At 38.8% G+C, this 23,061-nt stretch overlaps 3 protein-coding genes across 9 annotated transcripts; 2 read left to right on the forward strand and 1 right to left on the reverse strand.

The window, feature by feature from the left end:
- The first annotated feature begins 3,828 nt into the window (after positions 1-3,828).
- Positions 3,829-6,826, forward strand: LOC310734191 (uncharacterized protein). Of its 2 annotated transcripts, XM_083555910.1 has the most exons (5): positions 3,829-4,020; positions 4,655-4,754; positions 4,793-5,575; positions 5,742-5,871; positions 6,062-6,826. In XM_083555910.1, coding segments are annotated over exons 2-5 (1,326 nt in total). In that variant the 5' UTR covers positions 3,829-4,020; positions 4,655-4,753; the 3' UTR covers positions 6,474-6,826. The 2 variants fall into 2 exon arrangements, with proteins under 2 accessions (XP_083412036.1, XP_083412037.1); XM_083555911.1 differs by having other exon boundaries at positions 4,655-5,575.
- A 3,203-nt stretch (positions 6,827-10,029) lies between these two features.
- Positions 10,030-13,982, forward strand: LOC310734199 (rap1 GTPase-GDP dissociation stimulator 1-A). Of its 2 annotated transcripts, XM_083555932.1 has the most exons (5): positions 10,030-10,095; positions 10,303-10,404; positions 11,025-11,147; positions 11,993-12,118; positions 12,937-13,982. In XM_083555932.1, exons 1-5 carry the CDS (start codon positions 10,092-10,094, stop codon positions 13,275-13,277), a joined length of 696 nt encoding a protein of 231 aa, XP_083412058.1. In that variant the 5' UTR covers positions 10,030-10,091; the 3' UTR covers positions 13,278-13,982. The 2 variants fall into 2 exon arrangements, with proteins under 2 accessions (XP_083412058.1, XP_083412059.1); XM_083555933.1 differs by lacking the exon at positions 10,303-10,404 and having other exon boundaries at positions 10,054-10,095.
- syt15 (synaptotagmin XV) lies at positions 10,048-19,597 on the reverse strand. Of its 5 annotated transcripts, none has more exons than XM_083555913.1 (9): positions 19,200-19,594; positions 18,082-18,268; positions 17,826-17,965; positions 17,390-17,685; positions 15,529-15,699; positions 15,300-15,411; positions 14,981-15,193; positions 14,586-14,747; positions 10,048-10,119 (listed from the first exon to the last, which is right to left on the reverse strand). In XM_083555913.1, the coding sequence occupies exons 1-8, from the start codon at positions 19,204-19,206 to the stop codon at positions 14,593-14,595; spliced, it is 1,281 nt and encodes a 426-aa protein (XP_083412039.1). In that variant the 5' UTR covers positions 19,207-19,594; the 3' UTR covers positions 10,048-10,119; positions 14,586-14,592. The 5 variants fall into 5 exon arrangements, with proteins under 5 accessions (XP_083412039.1, XP_083412040.1, XP_083412038.1 ...); XM_083555914.1 differs by lacking the exon at positions 10,048-10,119 and adding an exon at positions 12,971-13,090 and having other exon boundaries at positions 17,826-17,932; positions 19,200-19,596; XM_083555912.1 differs by lacking the exon at positions 10,048-10,119 and adding an exon at positions 12,971-13,090.
- Between the last annotated feature and the right edge of the window lie 3,464 nt (positions 19,598-23,061).

Genomic DNA, 23,061 nt, shown 5'->3' on the forward strand with positions numbered 1-23,061 from the left:
GTATATTGTATTCTATATAAACCCATATAGGTATAAAATAACAAAAATATTTTATTCATCAGGAAATGAACCTATATCACTCTATCTCCAAGAATCTCAAGCATCTCCAATCTTGTTGAGTTAGAGACTCAAAATCTTCTAGTCTTCCATTATGCAAAATTAAACACATTATTTAAGTTATTACTATTAATAAAATTTGACATGGCATGCAGGCATATAACGGTACAAACAACAGCTGGAAGCCCTTCGGTGACCTTTCTGCTAGTGGCATTCCCACTGACCGACTGAATCAGCTCTCCCACACCACCATGCATTTATTCCACTCTCTGATCATGCATTCATCCCCCCACACACTTAACCTCTTCACTAATATACTGCATAATACACTCATCATAGCCTCTGTGCTTCAATAATCTATTCACTCAATGAACATTGCTTTTAAAGGAGGAGAAAGAATCTTCTACATTTTCTACAGAAACTGCCGTTGTCATGGCAACACAATGGTTAAGTTGCTGGCAGGCCCTCCAACATTCATTGCAAATTTAAGGATTGCTTAGGCACAACAGCCTTTGTGCTGCTGGTACAGTCGTGACAATAAAAAAATACCTGGCAGGAGCTTAGGAAACAATGTTAAAACATGTCAAAAGGTTTTAAACAAAGCAGCAGGGAAACTGCTGAACATTTTAGTGAATCGCTTAAGACCACAAAGTGATACAGCTAATATTCTTAGTCTTTGTTCAGGGGATCTAAGCTGTTTCTATGAATTCACCCGAACCTGCAGAGGCACTCATGACATGTACATATAGGGATACAAGCTAATTACAGTCAAAGTTGATAGGGAAATCAGTAAGAGGGGTCCAAATAAAAAGAAAGCACAATAAAAATCACCCGTGTCATTGCCCTCTAATGCATCTTGTTTGACCATCTTGTTTGACCTTGAATCTTCATCAGTGTAGGCTTATGAGCTTTTTATTCTTAAAGAGACAAAGCCAGGCAGGCAGACATTCAATAATTACATACATTACATTGCATAGAAACATTAAGCTTACGTTCTCACTTATTTTGTATTATGGATTGAATTATGTCAGTTCTTTCTGTAAAAATGTGGGTCATCGTTTCTTTTTAGACCAGAATCCAATAAAATCTACAAACTCCTAAGTGTGAAGTTTGTGCCAGCACTTTCATTATCCTCATCTGTCCCGAGCGTGGAGGCAGATGAGAGGCAGATCGTTTATCACTAGCAGCCGCAGGGGCTCTAAATGTGGTTGTGTGATAGGGTTTGAAGTGGGGTGGGCTGTGCAAAACAGGGGGCTTCATTTTTTTTTCTGTTTATAATCTCACCACTGATGTGATTAACATTGCATTAACTTCCTTAACCGATCATGATGTGCAAAATAAAGATAGAGATTTAAAGTGCTTAAATAATATAAATATCAGGGGTAAATAAGAGCATTTATACATGTCAAGTCAGGTCAAGTCAATTTTATTTCTATAGCGCTTTTCACAACAGACATTGTCTCAAAGCAGCTTTACAGAGATCAACAGTCAAGGTGAATGGTGTCCATTTATCTCTGATGAGCAGCCGTGGCAACTGTGGCAAAGAAAAACTCCCTTAAATGTCATGAGGAAGAAACCTTGAGAGAAACCAAACTCAAAAGGGAAACCCATCCTCATTCGGGTGATATCAAGAGTGATTATAGTTTTTAAACAATACAGAACACTGGACAGTGAGAACTAACATGAGCACTGGAGTGTAAGATTATAAGTAGTGTTCTTTCTACAGTCTTATACAGTCATTGTGGTTATAAAACTAGGAGCTACTCATTAAATAGCTCAACATTTTCGATCATCACAGATCCAACACCAGCTTCTCCATGCCAGAGCCTCCAGGAGGAACACTCCAGGAGGTCCAGAGTCCAAACTCCACACATGAAGTGGGATCCAGCTGGCACTGGTACGTCTCTGGGTGGTACGGGAAGTTTTGTGAGTTCTGCATCTATTTCATTAAAGGTCCATAATCTTCATGAGGTGGGACGTGACTGGAGGTGGCCAAACCTCAGGATGCCTCAGGATGGGGAGAGAAAGAGAAGCAGTGGAGAGGAATTAGCATAGCTGCTGTTCATGATATTAACAGCACAAGTTGATAACGTGCATTTGATCAGAAATACTGGAGCACAAGTTTATGATATGTGACGTATGTTATGTGTAGGCTGTGCTAAAAAGATACGTTTTTAATTTGCACTTAAACTGGGAGAGTGTGTCTGAGCCCCGAACACTGTCAGGAAGACTATTCCAAAATTTAGGAGCTAAATGTGAGAATGCTCTACTGCCTTTAGTGGACTTTGCTATTCTAGAAGTCCGGAGTTTTGAGATCTCAAAGAGCGTGAAGGATTGTAGCGTGTTAAAAGACTGGATAGATACATGGGAGCTAAACCATTTAGTGTTTTAAGAATACATTTATACATTTAAAGAATTATAATGAATTTATTCTGGATGGGGAAAACGTGCTTATTTTTTCACTGTCCTGTCAAGGTTTGGACCTTTTCCTAAACACAACTGTAAAATTAACTGAAGCAAAACAGCATGACACATATTTAAATGGAAACAACCATTTACTATACGTTCTTTACTTAGCAGCAGGTTTCCATATGCTAATAAAAAATAAAAAATACAAAAATAAAATAAAATAAAATAAAATTAAGCTATATTTTATCACATTGTTTTCTGACTTATATTTTCAAATGTGTGCTCTGATCATTGCAGCACTAAGTTATGTGTAAAAATAAAATAGATCAGGATGAGCCCCCCAAAAAAACCAAAGCTGAATACTTTTATAATAACAGCACACCCAGAAGTGATTTATTCCTTTTATACTACAGCAGTATCCTGCTTTCACTTACATTATTGCAGTTATAAAATCTTAAGATTTTGAAAGGAGCAGATGTGCCTTGGTGTTACAAAGTGCTGCCACAGAAGACTCAATGAATGTTCCTCCATAAGCAGAATAACTGAGTGTCTGAACTGAACCATCTTATTTCTTAAATCATTTGCATTATTATTTAGATTATTTGCAGTGTCTGCTGTATAATCACTGTGAATTAGCTGTTACTAAGCAAATAGCTTTAGAAACAGCCCATAAAGGTAAACCTGTGGTTTTGGTATAGCTGGTACTACTGTCTATACAGTCACTGAAGAGGACTAAAAGATTATCTATGCTTTTTCCCAAGCACAGCATTTTTTTTAAGACTGCTGAAGTAGTGTTTATTTATGCTTTTCTAGCAAATCTACAACTACTCATGCTACTGCCATAAAGTCACAGAGAGAGACAGACAGAGAGAGAGAGAGTGAGAGTGAGAGAGAGAGAGAGAGAGAGAGAGAGAGTGAGAGTGAGAGTGTGAGAGAGAGAGAGAGAGAGAGAGAGAGAGAGAGAGAGAGAGAGAGAGAGAGAGACGGGTGGTCAGAGGTCGCCATCTAGCGGTTTGTATTATAATAAAAATTCTGCATGAATATAAAGAATCGGAATCTTTATTCTCTAAAAGTCTCTATTATGTGTTCACACCCGACAACATTGTTATACAAAAAACATATCGAAGACGTTCAATCAGACAAACTAATTTAAAACCATAGGATTTTTAGTTTAACATTACATTTTAAAATATATATGTTTATAAATATAAACAGCTGATTAAAGCCGGTTTATCCCAATTAATAAGATTTTGACGAGGATGAAACAGTCGCTTTCTCTTTGTTGTTTGAAAAGCCAAGGCTCCGGATGTCCCGCCCATTTTAAATGACGTAACGATTGACAACGTTTTCGTCAACACGGTATACGTGGGGCACTTGATTGACAGTAACATCGACCAATGACCACGCGAGATCGAACAGCCATGGCGACAGAAGCCCGTCTGCTGATTTGCAACCCGCCGAAACAGCATCGGGGAAGAAGGAGGACTTCGATCGTTTCGCCATGGACTGTTCCAGGATCAGTGCCGCTTAAATAGGACTCGAAACAGTAGCGCGGTGAGTAAGAATACCGTCGGCAACTTTCATCCGATTCAAGCCAAATGTTGTAAATCATTAGGAGTTCGTGATTGGGTCGTTCACTGGAAACCCGGCCATATCACGTTTAAACAAGATCCCCCTTTCCACCAGCGGAGGCTTTGGCCTGCTCAGACAATGTTCATAAAAACTAGTTATTATCCGTCTGTTTACACTATGCCCCTGTAGCCTTATATTACCGGGTGAGTTAGTTTTGTATTTGGGGGAAATAATGTTGTCAGGCTGTCCTATATAGCAGTTTAGCTGTCGTGTTTCCTCCAAGAGGACTGGTTTACTGGTCGGGTTTCAGCAGATCCCCGGTTACAGAAAACACAGACCTGGTTCTGTGTACTACTGAGAGTCGATCCCAAAGTGAATCGATTCCCTGATTCTATACGGATCAAGAGACAAATTGATTCAGCACACAGACTAAGCTGATTACTGACTTAATCCACATGGATTCACAAAACACACATGCTCCCAAATTTACCTAAACGCATTATAGTCAATTGCCCAAAACTTTCTACTGTAGTTCATTATTTAGAAGGGGGAAAAAAACTACCTTTAAATATGTATGAATGTTTTAAAACTAACCTTTACTTTTTTATTTCTATAGGGTTTAATAGGTGAACTGGACATTGTCTTAATCACAGTGCAAACAAAGACCTATAAATGACTGTAATTCTGCACTAAGGAACAAGATATAATTACACCTAGTTTGTTAAAACCAAACTAAACGGTGTTTCCTCAGAAGTGGTTTTGCAAATGGATCCATCTTCTGGAATGCACATGCCAGCTGTTCCCCCAAACAGTGAGGTGGTCCATGTGACTGTTGGGAATCCTATAATAATGTATCAGACTCCGCCACAGGCCCCCAACATTGCACAGATCATTTCGCAGCAAGTCATACCACAAGATGTCACCTGTCAGACTCTACCACATACAATTACTTCACAAGTTCAGATAGCATCACAACTCCAGGCTTCATTGCATGGCCATAGTCAAGGACGGGGTCAAACACAGAGTCATGTACAGTCTCATAGTCATGGCCAGTCACAGAGTCACATGCAGACTCAAAGTCATGGACAAGCACAAAGTCACATACAGTCTCAAAGTCATGGACAAGCACAAAGTCACTTGCAGTCTCAAAGCCATGGACAGTCACAAAGTCATGTGCAGTCTCAAACTCATCTCCCATCACAAGTTCATGTTCCACAAGGTCCATCACAAAACGAGACTGTCGCAGCATCTCAGGATGGTGCCAGATCATCTCTGCAGGTCCCTTTTGCAGAGGTCGCTTCTCTGCTGGATCCTAACATGAAGAGCTCAAAAGCCAGAAAGTACCAAATCCATTATGAGGAAGTAAAACGAAGGCTGGAGCCACCCGAAAAGATGTCACTCAGATCTTTGGCTGCCTACACTAGAGTGAGTCGAGGTCCAGCCAGCAAAAAATCCCTTTTGGAATCGCTGAATTTATTTGGCCTGTCACCAAGCACCAACACAGCTGTGTCTAGTACTTTCTCCAAACTCACTGAGGGTGAGATTTCATTAATACACCAGTAAATAAAGCTCTGATTTTAAAATAGTTTTATTTATTATGCATAATATGTTGAAGCAGTTAACATCAAATATGCAAATGTATACATAATCTTACACTTTCCTTAGTTTATTTTGAAACTATTTATTGCATGTATTTTCCACAGGTGATACAGCAGCACTGTGTAAAGACCTGAAGGACTTTGCATTACAGTATGTAGATTATGAAAATATGGCAAAACAGTTGCTGCCAGAGACAAACCAGGTTCAGCACTGGTCAAAAATAATTGAGACAAGGTAATGTGTTGTACACTATATTGTCCTATATTGATTATATTCTGTTTCAGAAATCCAGATATACTAGATTTATGATTTTATGTTCTGGGAAATCCCTACTTCCGTACTTATTCCTACTGTCTTGTTTCATTTTCTCTTTGGTCAATAAAACTGTTAAAGGAATATGCAATTTGTGGTTTATGTCTCTCAGGAACTATCTGGAAGAGATGCGGAAAGTTTTCAAAGACCCCATTAACAGTCACCCGTTCTCCAATGTGACACATGGTCTCGGTAATGGTGTGATGGATGTTGCCCTTGACATCATTGATACGGTCATTGACCGGCAGATTCGCATCCTCTCAGGAAACACAGACCCCAAACCCGAGCCACCTGTCAGGAGGATCCGAAAGCGAACACGTAAACCCAAGACTGCTATGGAGGATGGCAAGCCCAAAGAGAAAGCCAAAAGAGGGAGGAAGAAAGGCAAGCAAATCCGATTAGACACTGTAGACCCACAGGTTCCACAATCCACAGACATTGAGAGTAGCGTACTGACTCTGGTGTCTGTAGGATACGAGACTATATCGAGTGGTCTCAGTGCCACCAGCACAGGTTTATCATAGTGCAGAGACTGATGAACACTGTGAGCGCTTTGTGCATGCTGAGTGTTGACATACAGTAAAGCACATTTTAGATGTCTGTTTTTTTAGGTTTCGTTTAAATGTGTTAATCTAAATGTTTTGAATACTTTTTGAGTGTCTAAAATGATTTATTGGGAAGGGTAAGTGGTTTATATCACCCAGAATGTTTTACTAAGATGTTTTTTCATGTTTTTTTTTTTTTTTTGTACATTATTCTAATTTCAATGAAGAACAAATGTATACAAGCAGACTAGATAATCTTAAAAGAACTCAAAACTGGTGTTTTGTGAAGTGCAGATCATGATTCAGATGAATAAAACAATCATGTCCAAAAAGTCATTGCAATATGAATTGTAAGGTGTAATGCCTCCTGTTGTTGTTGTTGTTGTTTTTTAAACAAGGGGGAATATGTTCATTTAGTGTATATGTACTCAATACTTGGTAGGGGCTCCTTCTGGTTTAATTACAGCCTTAATTCGGCGTGGCATGGAGGTGATCAATCTGTGGCACTGTTGAGGTGGTTTGGAAGCCCAAGTTTCTTCGACAGTGGCCTTCAGCTCATCTGCATGTTTTGGTCTCTTGTTTCTCATTTTCCTCTTCACAATTCAGGTCTGGTGAGTTTGCTGGGCAGTCAAGCACACCAAGGTCATTTAACCAACTTTTGGTGCTTTTGGCAGTGTGGGCAGGTGCCAAATCCTGCTGGAAAATGATATCAGCATTTCTATAAAGCTGGTCAGCAGAGGGAAGCATGAAGTCTTCTAAAACCTCCTGGTAGACAGCTGTGCTGACCTTGAACTTGATAAAACACAGTGGACCAACACCAGCAGAAGACATGACTCCCCGAAACCACTGACTGTGCAAACTTTACACTGGACCTCAAGTAACTTGGATTCTGTACCTTTCTCTCTTCCTCCATACTCTGGGACCTTGATTTTAAAATGAAATGTAAAATTAGCTTTTCTTTCATCTTAAAAGACAACAGTGGTGGCCGGTCAGGGCCAGCAAAGCCTTCTCTGCTAGCTTAAACACTATCAGAAGCACTGCCCTACAATTACAACCTAATTTCTAATATTTGTTCCATGAAATTGTATTAATTTATTCCCAAAAGCTTGTTCTGTTTGCTTCCAGTACATGTATATAGATGTTAGATTTTTTTTGTCCGATCAGATTTCAGCCTCTATGTGCTGCCATGTCAATATAATCTGACCAGGGCCTGCAAATTGAATACTGCTGGCCTTTTTACCATTGAGAATATTACCAACGGGTCTGTTTCTTTAACCAATCAGATTTCATATTCTCCTCACAGGGCAGCTAGCTGGCCCAGAATAGCATCAGAATTTTTCCGTCTTCTGATTGGTTGGTCAGAGGAAAACTGTTACAGCCAAGTTTGACTGGCAAAACACGTGTGTAGCTCTGCACACGTTAATACATTTAAGTTAGACTTTTTTATGCCTACTGAAGAGAAGAAATTGATTTGGTCTTGGACATACTTAAAAATAAATTTTTAAGAAAAGCTAGACATCATGAGGAGAGGTCGACCAACCTTGAAGCTAGCTAGCTTGTCTCAGCCCGGGAAAGAGTTTGTTCGCCACTTCCAGTCCAGTGAATACGAGTGGTACCACTGGCTTACAGCTTCTGAGGAGCGGTGCAAATTATGAGTCTGCACCTCTGGTGAGTAGGTTGGATTTTATTAAAATTTTTAATGTTTTTGTCATGTTATTAGACAAATATTGATTCTGAACTGCTTCAGATGATGTAGGTGCACAGTATTGGTTGTAGTGTAGAGGTTTGGAGTCTTAACTGGGTTTCTTGCTTTAGTAACATGGTATTCCCCCATCCATATGTGAAATGACTCCCTCTCTGTAATGACACACGTTGTTATAATTGCTTTTTTGTATAGTATCGATGGTTTCTATAATCGCAATGTGATAGTGGTGGTATTAAGAGGTGAATTAAGTTGGGTAAGTCCTCACTAAAGGCCCAGGTACCAAATGCATGGTCTGTCACTGGCCCAGGTAAAACACCTCTCAAGTTGTCTCTGGTTAAGGAGTGGCTTGACACAAGGAATGCATCAGTTGTAGCCCATGGATACGTCTGTGCGTGGTGAATCTTAAAACACTAAATCCAGCTGCAGTCTACTTTGTGAATCTCCCACAAATTCTTGAATGGGCTTCGTTTCACCTTTTTCTACCACATTTTCCATTCCATTCCACTTTCTATTAATGTGCTTGGATACAGCACTCTGTGAACAGCAGCTTGTTTAGCGATGACCTTTTGTGTCTTACCCTCCATGTACAGGGTGTCTATGCTTGTCTTCTGGACAACTGTCAAGTCAGCAGTCTTCCCCCATGATTGTGTAGACTTAACCAGACTGAGACACCATTTAAAGGTTTAGGAAAGCTTTTCAGGTGTTTGGATTTAATTTGCTGATTGGAGTGTGACATCACGAGTCTCCAATATTGAACTTTTTTACAATATTAAAATTTTCTGAGATACTGAATTTTGTGTTTTCATTAGATTTAAGCCAAAATGTAAAGAAATAATAAAAAAATTAAAATAAATAAACACATGAAATATATCAGTCTGTGTGAGATGAATCTATACAACATAAGAGTTTCACTTTTTGTATTGAATAACTAAAATAAATACACTTTTTAATGATATTTAAATTTATTGAATATTATTGTAAAATTTCTATATTACACGCACGCACACACACGCACACACACACACACACACACACACACACACACACACACACACACACACACACACACGTGTATATATACAAATTATAAAAAATTTTAAGTAGACTAAGCTGTTGCTGAGCTGAATAGACATACACGAACATCCAATGGAAAAAAAAAAGAACAACATGCAGGCGCACGCACACACGCAGACATTCGTGTTCGTGTATGTCCATTCAGCTCAGCAACAGCTTAGTCTACTTACATTTTTTTATAATTTGGCAAAAGTTGTCTATACATGATGTACTTATTAAAGTCCATCACATCATTTCAACAGTTTCCTGATCCAGAATTTCAACAAGTTCTAATTTTATCAAAGGTATATTTAAAGGCTATTTTAAAATATTAATAATATACACTATGGATATACTGATAAAAATTCTTATCTTTGAAAACTTTTTTTTCTTTTTAATTTCACTGTGCATGTATATTAAAGAAATTAGTTGTCAGTTAGAAATTTATTCAGACTGCTTATGTGTATTTAAGGTACTTTGCTTGTCTATATAAAATAATATAGTGATTATGTATCAGCAAAGAAGCTTTAAAGAGATTTAGGTTTGGAGTGCATAGGGGGGGTGAGGAGGGATTGAGAAAAGACACATGATAAATACAGCACAGCTAAATCACAGGGAAACACAATAACAGAGCTAGCATATTCCAAGAAACATTTATACATAATGTTGCACAATGAAATAAAATTTTGACTACGTTTTTTATTGAGAAGACTAAGAATAATTTCTGAATTCATCCGAATTCCTGATTGTTGTCTGTAGCATGGATCAGAGTCCATGCTGAGATTCTGTTGTGCACACATGGACAGCAGGACTATTAAGTGTCTTTTTTTCACCACAGCATGGGTAAGTAACAATATTGTTTCCAATCTGCAGGAGGTATAAACATAAAAAGTTTCTCAATTATGCCATCAAGCTTTCACACGCTTACTTTTACACCTGCGGATTATAATGTAATCTATTCAGCATACAAAAATTCATATAAAATTATTTAATTTAAATTGGTTAATTGTTTTGTCATCGTTTTTTTTTTTTATCTGCTCCTTTCTTTAGATTCACTCAATGCTGCTATAGTTGCTATAAGTGTGACCACAGAGCTGTTTGTGGAGGAACTGGAACCTCACATTGAAACACTGCTGACTGCGGTACACGGGAGTGAGTGTGCTATATACAATCTTTTTCATTGCTTTTTAACCTCACACAGGGTGAGAGAAATTAAAAACTTATTAGCTGCATTTCAGAAGTACAGACTGCTCAAATGAGAATGTTATTTGCATATACTTTGAACAATACTGGGGACATGATGGCTGTGCAAGAGGCTGAAGTTTTCTTAAGTTAACTTAACTTAAGGCTGAAGTTATAACCTCATGTTAAAAGCAAAGAGACACTTTAATCTGCATTTGTGTCTGTTTAAGGCATTGAGTGACAGGACTGATTAACTACTTACACTTAAACAGCCAGATGGCCAGCTATTGGAAAAGACAGCACCTGTGTAAACATGATCCCGACATGCCCTCAATTCCCCATGTTTGTTCAGGTTAAGTGTGAATAGTTTGACAGGATTGATATGTTTATAGGTAAGACTTCAGAGGTATGATTTATGACTAAAAAAAACTTTTTTGTGTGTCGGTTTAGAAATCCTAATTAAATCTGTCGGTCTTGATAATCCGTGAAGATTTACTGAGTAGGTTTGTGTGTGTGTGTGTGTGTGTGTGTGTGTGTGTGTGTGTGTGTGTGTGTGTGTGTGTGTGTGTGTGTGTGCTCTTTCCTATCAGAGAGCAGCATAGCTGAGCAGGTGGTAGAGAGTGGCATTCTGCCGGTTCTGGCTCAGGCCTTGAGGAGAAAAAGCGCCCTCACTATACACACAGCCAGACTGGTGGCAGAGCTCTCCAGGGAGGGTGAGCAAAGAATCAGTGTTTCAGACATGTGCATATTTGAATTGTGATAAAGTTGGTGTAACAAGAAATGTTGTATAAGCTGCAGACAAATTAACCAATAACATTATTTACAGCAGTTGACTGTCATGCTCTTGCCCAGCCAAATGCACAAGCCTTGCCACAGCTATAGCCAAAGTAGTGCAGACTATGTTTTGTGTTTCTGTCATGCCTGAAGCATAGCTTGAATTGACCCATTATTTCTAAAAGTACAAAAAATACACTATATACTGTCCATCATTCTTGTAATTTTCCTTCTTGGATTTCAACATAATCTCTATCTATTGCATATGTAGTATATACTGGATGTACCATAATCGCATTAATGTTGGCTAGTAACCGACTAATAAGTTTAAGGGCCAATGGTGAATTTTAATAATAAACATTTGTGTCTAACAACCATAAAACTGGAGCAAATAAATCCACCACTGGACGTTTTAGCCAGGTGTAATCATGCTAAAACTTGGGTAATAATGTTTTTTTTTTTTTTTGCTGGTATTACACAAAATAGAATTCCTCCCTTTTAAAAAAAAGTAATTCCATTGTTTAATACATATTATAAAGGTATCATGCTTATTTACAAATCTATTGTATGTAACTGAAGAATTAATAAAAACCTGTGTTTTGCATACATTTTGATGCCATTACCTTGTCCAAAATTTCATCATTTCTATCATTATCATCGTTTCTTTTTTTCATTCCAAAATGATTGTTAGACAGAGATGCGATGAATAGAGTTTTAGTTTTTAAAATCCTCTAATTTCCTTCTGGTACCAGTACTTTTTCCATTACATTGTGTTTATTCTCAGTTTCCTTCAGCAATAGCTGCTTTGAGACTGGAATTGTATCTGCTCTTCTGACTCTACTGTTCGGTGAGAATCAGGAGCTACTGCTGCATGTTAGCCGAGCCATTGGGAGAATCTGCTCTAACACCAGTAAGTGATGTACTGAACCGTACTTTTGACTACAAATACAAAGCTTCTTTCAATTCCTGACCTTATATATTGAGAGAAGTGAAAATCCTTTCTTACCACAAATAGCTACAGTCAAAGGGCTATACCCATCAATGCTATCTGACTCCTTGAAATTCATCAAGCATTTCCTGTTGCATGAAATGTATTATGGCAAAGCACTAAAGTAAGTCTTGCTTTTCAAATTGGAATCTGCCATTTTATAACTCAGAAAAAACACTGTTGGTTGGCTATTTTACTTTTTTTGTTGACTGATTAGTTGAATGAAATAATCCAACCACAATAACAGTCTTACAGTTTCTGGTCTTATACTCCCCATTTGCTGAATAATTGCTGAATAATCTGGTTTGGGAAGGTATAACTGAATAACTAACTGGGACTAAAACACTTTATTTACTAAAGCTGGGATAAGGGTTGTTTACAGTAATGTTTTAATTATTGTAACATTATGAAACCTTTTTAGGTATTTAGTGCAAAGTGATAATAATGTGATAAGTGATAATTAACCAAATGGCACAGGTTTGCTTAATGAAATTAACATTTAAATAGTTCCCTTCACTTGTTCCATACATAAAGTTCATCTTTGCTGCAGTGAACTGTGAAAAAGGAGTCCCTGTGTGCAAAACCCTTGCGTACTCTTGTTTTTTTTTTATGAATACACAATGAGCCTGTTTTTTTCTTTTTCTTTTTTTATGATCATATGTGTAATAATTCTGACCACTACGCTGTAGATTGTGATCTGACAGACTCTGTTGTTTGACTGCTGTTTAATTACTTTGCAGATCTGCAACAAGAAAGGCTGTTGAGACTGGGTGCTCTCCCCAGCCTGGTGTCTGTGCTGCTTCAGTATTGTGAGAATGATGCCTTGCTGAGCTCCTGTCTGCAGGCTTTGTGTAATCTGGCAGATATGGGTGAAGAGGATGGCTCCACAGTTGTCTGGGAAAAGAAAGGACATTTTGACAAGGAAGTGCATGTGTTTCATGGCACCATGTGGCACTCGTGTGGTTTTGTGTCAGGAGCGAAAGTGGTTCAGCTAAACCAGCAGTCTCAGGGACAATATTTAGTAAGCATTGAAATGTTTCAGAAAAGTTCCACTCTCTTTAGGAAAGAACACAGCAGATGACAGGCTGCCCAAACTTCTCCAGGTTTATAAAATATTCTGTGAGGAATATTCCTAAAAACAGGAGTCATCTAAAGACTGCAGTGTTTCACACTTTTTTGTGAAGATTAAAACAGGTAAAAAAGATAAAAAAGAGGATAGAGAAAAAATAAAGAGAAAATGATCTGACTCAGAAAAAAGAGATCTTTATTTGCTCGTCAATCATGTTTCCTGTCAAGTCAGAAAGTGTTCTAACCTTGGAAACAATGGTTATATGATATATGAGGAGTTATTGGGGGAAACCCCAATTTGCATTTAATTTATTTGTATTCAAAACAGCTTCAGTTACCTTTCACTGAAATTACTAATTGTAAATACTAGTAGGTGTATTATTGCTCATATGTAGTACTGTAATTTCCAGACTATTAAACGCACCCAAATATAAGCCGCACCCACTGAATTTTACAAAGATTTTTATTTTGAACATAAATACGCCGCACCTGTCTATAAGCTGCAGGTGCCTACATTGAAACTAATTAACTTTACACAGGCTTTAACGAAAGACAGTGTCTGTTACACGGCTTGTATCTAAACAGTAGCCTACCAAGAAAGTCATTGTTCACTGTCTTCCTCCTTCCTTTCACAACAATTTCTCCACTACAGTGGTACCTTGACCTACGAGTGCATTAATGTACGAGTTTTCCGAGGTACGAGCGGTCACTCGGCCGATTTTTTTAAGTTTAGGGATACGTAGTGTACAGGAGTGATAGTAAAAAACGAGTTTTCCCTCCGCCTCCGCTTATCGCCTCTACCCCCCCTCCACACACACACACACACACACACACACACACACCCCACCGGCGTTTTCGTTAGCTTAAGTCGTCTCATCTCCAAGGAAAATACACTGAATAAAACCTTATTATATCTTTACATACTCTTTCTATTATGTTTTTATACAGGATTTGTTATTTAGAAATGTATTTTCCAATTTTATAACATGAAACATAAAAACGGGGTGTCATTTTGAGGGTTGGAACGGATTAATGCCATTTTAAGTAGTTTTGGCAGTACTCCCCACTGTATTTCTCGGGGGAGTTTATCTTTTGTCATCGTCGTGCGTTCAAAAATAGCAACTTATAGTCCGAAAAATATGGTATGTATATGTATATATTATATACAATTATTTTAGAAATCTCAATTTTTTTTGTGTGTTATGGATTACATTTTTAACTGACAAACCAAGTATTTTTCACAATGAACTTCTGCTATCACTTTTGAAACATGTCTGCTTCTACTAAATATATTGAAGGAAGCATTGTCCTTTCTTCTGACCTGTTCTTCATGTTTGGTTGTTGTTGTAAATGTTGTTAGCTGCTCCCAGTCCATGCCACTGCTTGACCAGCTCCTGTGATTTACTGATCATCTCATTCCAATGCTCCAGCTCTCTGCCTCTCGCATACATAAATGGCCCAATGACTACAAGTCCAAGTGATACTGTGCAGAAGTAGAAACAAAGAGAACATTTTGATTAAAACAATGCTGCTACACTTAATGGTGAATGATAATTATGGTAAATTTACATCAATTTACTTGGTGTGACTAATTTAATGACATTCATTTAACTTATCAATAAAGCCTGTTAAGGAATGAAAGGGCCACACTATTTTGCAAATGTAAGCTTTGTTCGAATTAAACTGTTATTTGGTATTTGCTTGATCATGACTGACCTGGTGCTGTGGCTCTGGTACTTGGCACTTCAGCAAGCTCTTCACGGCGTACCTGCTGGACTTCCAAGCAAATACAAGCTGCATCTAGCTGCACAGGTAGGAGCCTGAATGTCAGCTTCTCATTAAAAGTTGGGGTGCTGCCTCTGGTTTCTGGTGTGCACTTTGTTTTCACTACCTGGGTGTGTATCTGCAAAGAAACCTGAACAGAAACGCCTGTCCAAGCCATTTACTGGTGAAAACATTTGCTCAAAGTGTTAAAAGTGTATGATAATATTTTTCTAAATGTTCTAAATTAATAATTCACATTACTGCATATTACCAGCATTGCTGGGACACTGGAGTCCTCTGGCTCTAAGCACAACCACAGTGAGGCGCTGTAGAGACTGATTGTAGTTCAGGGACACCTGGATATTGCCATGCTTTGAAAGAGGCTGTGTCATAACAGAGAACAGTGTAGCACATAAACTTCAATCCGCACCATTTAGCAACTCGGAAATTAAGAACGAAAGAAAGACGAATATTGAAAATAAACACTGGTTCTTGTCTACCAGATCACTGTCACTCTCAAGGTCTCGCCACAAGACTTTCCCAGCTGCCTCTTGCAGTTCATCTTGTCTTAGTGGGAGCAGAACATGGCCCACCAGGTGGTGCTTCTTCAGTCTGTCCACACTGTACAAACTCATGCGCAGTGTACACTGGTCCACACTGTTATTCGATACCTTAATATCCATTCATTAAAAAAGGTTTGCTTTACACATAAGCCATGTTTGCAAAAAGAAATAAAAATCATTAAACATTTGTAAAAGTAATCATTATATACATATGACTTGTAAATGATATATATTAATGTCTTGAGCTTACAATCACATTTATTTTCACATTTATAATCACAAACCCATCTACATTTTTTGGTAGTTAGATGGTGGCAATAATATAGAACTGTCTACTGGATAAGAGCCCACTAGAAAAACTGAGTAAATTTCATTGTTTTGTTATGTTTGTTTATGACAAGAAATCATACACATTGCAACTATGACCTTTAATGTAGTTTTAGACACATCTAAAATTCAACTTGAAGTTGAATCTTCTTCTTCTTTCAGCTGTTCTCATTAGGGGTCGCCACAGCGGATCATCCGTCTCCATACCCACCTGTCCCCTTTTTCAACCCAACCACCTGCATGTCTTCCCTCACCACATCCATAAACCTCCTCCTTGGCCTTCCTCTTATCCTCCTTCCTGGTGGCTCCATCCTCAGCATTCTTTTACTGATATACCCCATGTCCCTCCTCTGCACATGTCCAAACCATCTCAATCTCACCTCCCTCACCTTGTCTCTTAAACGTCCTACATGCGCTGTCCCTCTAATAAACTCATTTATAATCCTGTCCATCCTCGTCACTCCCAAAGAAAACCTTAACATCTTTAACTCTGCTACCTCCAGCTCCACCTCCTGTCTTTTACTCAATGCCACTGTCTACCTCAATGAAAATGACTAAAATGATACTACAGTTTTTTCTCCTACCCTATTCCTATCTTCATCTGTAGTCAATATATGATTATAGGCATTAATTTAAATATATTTCCATATAATAATAAAAAAAAAGAAAAACTGTCATTATGGATTGCTTACAGCAGGGGTCACCAACATGGTGCCCCCCAGGTTGCCCGCACGGACCTAATGAGCCGCCCGTGGGCCTTTTCTAAAAATAGCTCACCATAGCACCACTTACCAGTGAGCTGCATCTCATTTTTTTTTTTTTTGGTATTTTCTTTTAAATCACACTTGCATTGGTGTGAATTTGAAAATGACAATATTAAAATATAGATGACTAAATATAGATGAATATCATTAATTATTAATAATCACATATATTTAAAGGTAAATTGATTAAATTTGTTATTTTAGAAGTTATTTCAAACTGGTAGCCCTTCACATTAATCGGTGCCCAAGAAGTAGCTCTCAGTTTCTAAAAGGTTGGTGACACCTGGCTTACAGTATAACTTTAAAACAGTTGTAAGAGTAGTATAGTAGTAGTAAAACATTGTTTATTGTGCTCATCAATTTAAATTCTAAAAGGAACAAAGTGAGAAGAACTAAAGACGCAGTTTTAGTTACTGTATGCATTACCAAAATACTCAATATAGCTGAAAGTAAACACAGAAGTGCTTAAAATTTCCACCTAATCAGACTCGATTACTACTCAATGATAAGTTTCATTTTGGCATATCTGCCCCACCTAAGACCTATTTGTTTTCCTTATTTAACAGTTGCTGTTTTAAATGCATTATATTGGTATGCTCTCAAGTTACTGTTATGTGTTACACATGTTACAAATGCAATACATAGAGATTAGATGAAAAATATACCTATAAAGTAACTCAAGGCAGTATGCCCATGTCCTGGTATACCTGAAAGACAAAGGTGTCATTGAACTGTGGTTGGCAGCCTTTGCTCTGGGCCTTGGCCTGGCGATGATGTCGATCTTCAGATGGCAGGAGCTGCAGTTTGACCAGTGTGGCACTGCTTTGGCATTGGGCAGGAAGATTGGCAGCTTGGAGCAGGGAGACCACCAGCTGCTCTTGCTCCTGCTGATACTGCACAGCAAAGCACAGGCGTACAGTAGAGCCACTGGGCTGTGCCCACTCACTTGGCTCTTCAGGAAGCTGGTACAGATCTGGCCTCAGGCTACCCAGTGGGAACCAGCCTGCAGTTACATACAGTCAGAGAGAGAGTGCAAAGGGAATGGGAAGACAAAGATAAAGAAAAGTGAATAGAGTGAAATTAAATAATAAGATGATTAACATCCTTTTCATAATATTCTTCACAGTTCTCAGAATGACTTACTGCCTATTGTTAGAGAGCCACGCTGGATATGCAGATGTGGGTGCTGTTTCCATTGCTCTTCTTCCTCCCTCCCTTCAGGCATTGCTGAATGGGTTGAACTCTTGAAACTTGGAGGCAGAAAGAAGGGAACTTCAGCTGAACTAGAATGCATGAGATCAGAGTTAACCACTATTGTGGTTCAACATATTGTTCTTGTATTTTCTACCACTATGTGCATCTGTTGTTAGAATAGTTGGAGGTAAGATCAGATACACACCCATAGCTGCTAGCTTGTAATGTTTGGAGCACAGGTGTGCATGGTGGAATAACTGAATTAGTGCTGATCAGTTGATTGTCCCTTCTCATGTCCTGTCTCCTCTTCCATAAAAGATACACTGTCAGGCCAATCATCAGAAGAAAAAGAAGTACAGCAGATAGACCTGTGGCCAATGCTATCATAAGATCTGATGGAACAGAAAATCCAATAATGTTACTATCAAATAAAATAGATCTAATCTATTTCATTAGATCTCTTTCTAGATCTGATCATTTCATTTTTGATTGTCTCTTTATGGTGTAATAGAGTTAAACTTTGGATTATTCTTGCTATCACTAGTGATTAAATGGTATTCTGGTACACTGGTATTCTTTTCCGCTGCACTAAACTTGTTGATATTGGTGACATTGCCTCTAGTTGTGGAAACGTTTCACATTTAAAGGCAGCTAACAGATGGCAAGCTCCGACAATTTGTTGCCTACTAACCTGAGCCCACTAAATTCACCAATTTTTTTAAAAAGAGAAAAACCATTTTCTGGGATTAATTGAAGATTTCAACAAACCAAATTTTCCAAAAAAAATCTATTAAAATTGCTTCCCCAAGTTTAGTTTCGGACACCACTCTGAATTTCCCATCTCAGTAACTAAGTAACAATGTCTTTCTATAGTTTTCATTGCTGTACCATATGGGACTGAGACCAGAGCACTATAATGACTATTTTTGCGAATTCATATACAAAGTTTCCAGACAATTCTCTAACTGCTGATGTGTACAATTATTCCTAATGATAAAAGAAAGTAAAACATATTACAAACAAGACTAAGGATAAGGATTCACATGAATTGGCTTCAGTAAAATCAGTGCCTTATAGTAACATGAATAGTTCAGGTTCATAGACATGGTTCTGTTGTAATTGTGATCATAAAATATTCTTTATCAAATTTAACAGTAATGAATGACTGAAACCAATAACGTATTACAGGTTATTGTCCATTTTTGATTGTGACCTAAAAATTATGTGAATTTTCATATATGTGTATAGAAACATTTTGCAATATGCAAAAGCAAAAAAATAAATACTGTTATGGATAAAAGCAATTCCCAGATGTTTACTTACCAGCCATGGATAGCCAAAGCCACCACAAACATCCAGTTTGGTTTTATCTCTCTCTTTGTGGTTATGAGTTGCATTTTCCAATACCGCTGCTACTTCCATACATTTCTTCAGCAGCTCTTTTGCCTCTGAGCCTGACCACAAATTAACCTAATCACCACAGTGTTCTGAGCCTGCTCTACTTGGTTAATCAACAGACACAGAGTTACACACATCCAGAGTGTACAAAACACACCAGGCTTGAGTATAGCTAAAACTTGCATTTTCCGTACACCAAAGATAATACAAGTGGCCAGTGTGTATGAACACACTAACCTAATCTGGGATTCCAAATTTTGCAGAATAGTGTCATCTGCTGTGTTCTCATCCCCTTTAGCTTTCAATGAAGAAAGGCATCTGTGCAAACTTTGGTCAAACTTTTGACCATTACATTGGGCACACATTTTAGAAAGTGCATAGAGAAATACAAATCGGTGAGTTAGATCAGACCACCTTTCGAGTTAGATCATTATAAATTTGAATTGTTGTGTAATAAATCAAAACTGGCATGTTTATAATTGACTATGACATTATTCCTATACAGGGTTTAATTATTACAAACAGACCAACACTGGACATTGTTGCTGCTTTAATAATATCTTGCTCAAGCCAGGCTCTAACATTTACGGAAGGTTAATGATCAACTCTAGGATACAGGGATACTGGTAAAAGACTTATCAGGATTTTAATCAGTCTGCCAGTTTTTCCCACACTATAGTTTATAGAAAACAGGTAAGCAAATTACTGTATTGCATACTTTCCACAGGCTTACACTTAGCTGACATCTTGTATAAATCTATCGTAGGTGTGCATGTTTTTTACTGACAGTAGTCTGTACCATGCACTATGCACATCTCACCTCTTCCCTCACTGACCAGATTTTACTCCGAGGCTGGACCATGAGATTTTTTTTACCACTGCAGTGACAGTGCTATAGTAGTTTAAGTCTCAATGGTATTTATTATGCGCAGCAGTGTTGCTAGGGCTTATAGCCACCTCACTGTCATTATTGGGTTGAGAACAATCCACCCACCACAACTCCAGCCAACAGCGGTCCTGTGGTCAGAATCTGACATTGATGATGGCCATTAACCGTGCATCGTGCATGGAAAAGTGCAGCCATAGTCTGTAACTGTAGACACAAAAATGTTTGTGTTAAACATTAAGACACAATCTTCAAGTAAAGGAATAAGACAAAGGAAATTTATCTTGGTGAATAGCACAAATCTTACATTTTAAATATGCAAGATAATGGATGTGTTCATTCTAAGATCTTCTGTTAATAGTTTTTTTTATATCTGAATGAACCGGACAAAATTGCCTGCACACACACACACACACACACACACACACACACACACATATATATATATATATATATATATATATATATATATATATATATATATATATATATATATATATATATATATATATATGTATTCTTCTTCTTCTTCTGGATGTGGTGAGGGAAGACATGCAGGTAGTTGGTGTGAAAGAGGCAGATATAGAGGACAGGGTGGTATGGAGACGGATGATCCGCTGTGGCGACCCCTAATGGGAGCAGCCGAAAGAAAAAGAAGAAGAAGAAGAATACATATATATATATATATATATATATATATATATATATATATATATATATATATATATATATATATATATATGTATTCTTCTTCTTCTTCTTTTTCTTTCGGCTGCTCCCATTAGGGGTCGCCACAGCGGATCATCCGTCTCCATACCACCCTGTCCTCTATATCTGCCTCTTTCACACCAACTACCTGCATGTCTTCCCTCACCACATCCATGAACCTCCTCCTTGGCCTTCCTCTTTTCCTCCTACCTGGTGGCTCCATCTTCAGCATTTTTCTACCAATATAATTCATGTCCCTTCTCTGCACATGTCCAAACCATCTCAATCTCGCCTCCCTCACCTTGTCACCACAACATCCTACATGTGCTGTCCCTCTAATAAACTCATTTCTAATCTTGTCCATCCTCGTCACTCCCAACGAAAACCTCAACATCTTCAGCTCTGCTACCTCCAGCTCCACCTCCTGTCTTTTACTCAATGCCACTGTCTCTAATCCATACAACATCGCAGGTCTCACCACAGTCCTATAAACTTTCCCTTTCATTCTTGCAGATACTCTTCTATCACAAATCACTCCTGTCACTCTTCTCCACCCACTCCACCCTGCCTGCACTCTTTTCTTTACTTCCCTAACACACTCTCCATTACTTTGCACTGTTGACCCCAGGTACCTGAACTCCTCCACCTTCTTCACCTCTTCACCCTGCAACCGCATCACTCCACTGCCCTCCCTCTCATTCACACACATGTACTCTGTCTTACTCCTACTGACTTTCATTCCCCTTCTCTCCAGCGCATATCTCCACCTCTCCAGGCTCTTCTCAACCTGCTCTCTACTCTCACCACAAATCACAATATCATCTGCAAACATCATAGTCCAGGGAGACTCCTGTCTGACCTCGTCCGTCAACCTGTCCATCACCACTGCAAACAGTAAAGGGCTCAGGGCCGATCCTTGATGCAGTCCAACCTTCACCCTGAACCAGTCTGTCGTACCTACTGCACACTTTACTGCCGTCACACTGTCCTCATACATGTCCTGCACCACCCTCAAATACTTCTCTGACACACCTGACTTCCTCATACAATACCACAACTCCTCTCTCGGCACCCTGTCGTACGCTTTCTCTAAATCCACAAATACACAATGCAGCTCCATCTGTCCTTCTCTATACTTCTCCATCAACCTCCTCAAAGCAAATAAGGCATCTGTGGTGCTCTTCCTCGGCATGAAACCATACTGTTGCTCACAGATGGTCACCTCTTCTCTCAGCCTGGCTTCCACTACTCTTTCCCATAACTTCATGGTGTGACTGATCAACTTCATTCCCCTGTAGTTACTGCAGGTTTGCACATCTCCCTTATGCTTAAAGATCGGTACCAGCACACTCCTTCTCCATTCCTCAGGCATCCTCTCCCCTTCCAGAATCCTGTTAAACAATCTGGTTAAAAACTCCACTGACATCTCTCCTAAACATCTCCACGCTTCTACCGGTATGTCATCTGGTCCAACCGACTTTCCATTCTTCATCCTCTTAATCGCTGCTCTCACTTCCTCCTTACTAATCCTATCTACATCCTGGTTCACCAACTCCACATCCTCCAACCTTCTCTCTCTCTGATTTTCCTCATTCATCAGCTGCTCAAAATACTCCCTCCATCTTCTCAACACACTCTTCTCACTAGTCAACACATTTCCCTCTCCATCCTTTATTGCTCTAACTTGCAGTACATCCTTCCCAGCTCGGTCCCTCTGCTTGGCCAATCGGTATAAATCCTTTTCTCCTTCCTTAGTGTCCAACCTCTTATACAGTTCCTCATATGCCTTTTCCTTGGCTTTCGCCACATCCCTTTTAACCTGCTGCCGCATCTCCTTGTACTCCTGCCTACTTTTCTCATCACTCTGTCGATCCCACTTCTGTTTTGCCAATCTCTTTCCCCTAATGCTCTCCTGCACTTCCTCATTCCACCACCACGTCTCCTTGTCTTGCTTTCTATTTCCAGATGTCACACCAAGTACTTTTCTAGCTGCTTCCCTCATCACTCCTGCAGTAGTTGCCCAATCATCCGGCACCTCTTCACCACCACCAAGCCCCTGTCTGACCTCTTCCCTGAACCTCACACTACACTCTTCCTCCTTCAGTTTCCACCATCTTATTCTTCTTTCAAACCTTACTTTCCTCCTCTTCTTCTTCGCCTCCAAAACCATCCTACAGACCACCATTCGATGCT

This window comes from Silurus aristotelis (genome assembly GCF_946808225.1).
Source record: "Silurus aristotelis genome assembly, chromosome: 12".
NCBI classification, from domain to species: domain Eukaryota; kingdom Metazoa; phylum Chordata; class Actinopteri; order Siluriformes; family Siluridae; genus Silurus; species Silurus aristotelis.

Bases quoted from the DNA above. Each gene is read 5' to 3' on its own strand.
- LOC310734191 (XM_083555910.1), top strand. The intron at 5,576-5,741 runs GTGAGATTTCAT...TATTTTCCACAG, and splicing joins TTTCTCCAAACTCACTGAGG to GTGATACAGCAGCACTGTGT. The intron at 5,872-6,061 runs GTAATGTGTTGT...TATGTCTCTCAG, and splicing joins TCAAAAATAATTGAGACAAG to GAACTATCTGGAAGAGATGC.
- LOC310734199 (XM_083555932.1), top strand. The intron at 10,405-11,024 runs GTGAGTGTGCTA...CTTTCCTATCAG, and splicing joins GCTGACTGCGGTACACGGGA to AGAGCAGCATAGCTGAGCAG. The intron at 12,119-12,936 runs GTAAGTGATGTA...ATTACTTTGCAG, and splicing joins GAGAATCTGCTCTAACACCA to ATCTGCAACAAGAAAGGCTG.
- syt15 (XM_083555913.1), bottom strand. The intron at 15,700-17,389 runs GTATACCAGGAC...ATGGATATTAAG, and splicing joins ATGACACCTTTGTCTTTCAG to GTATCGAATAACAGTGTGGA. The intron at 15,412-15,528 runs GTAGACAAGAAC...GTTATGACACAG, and splicing joins TTGAGAGTGACAGTGATCTG to CCTCTTTCAAAGCATGGCAA.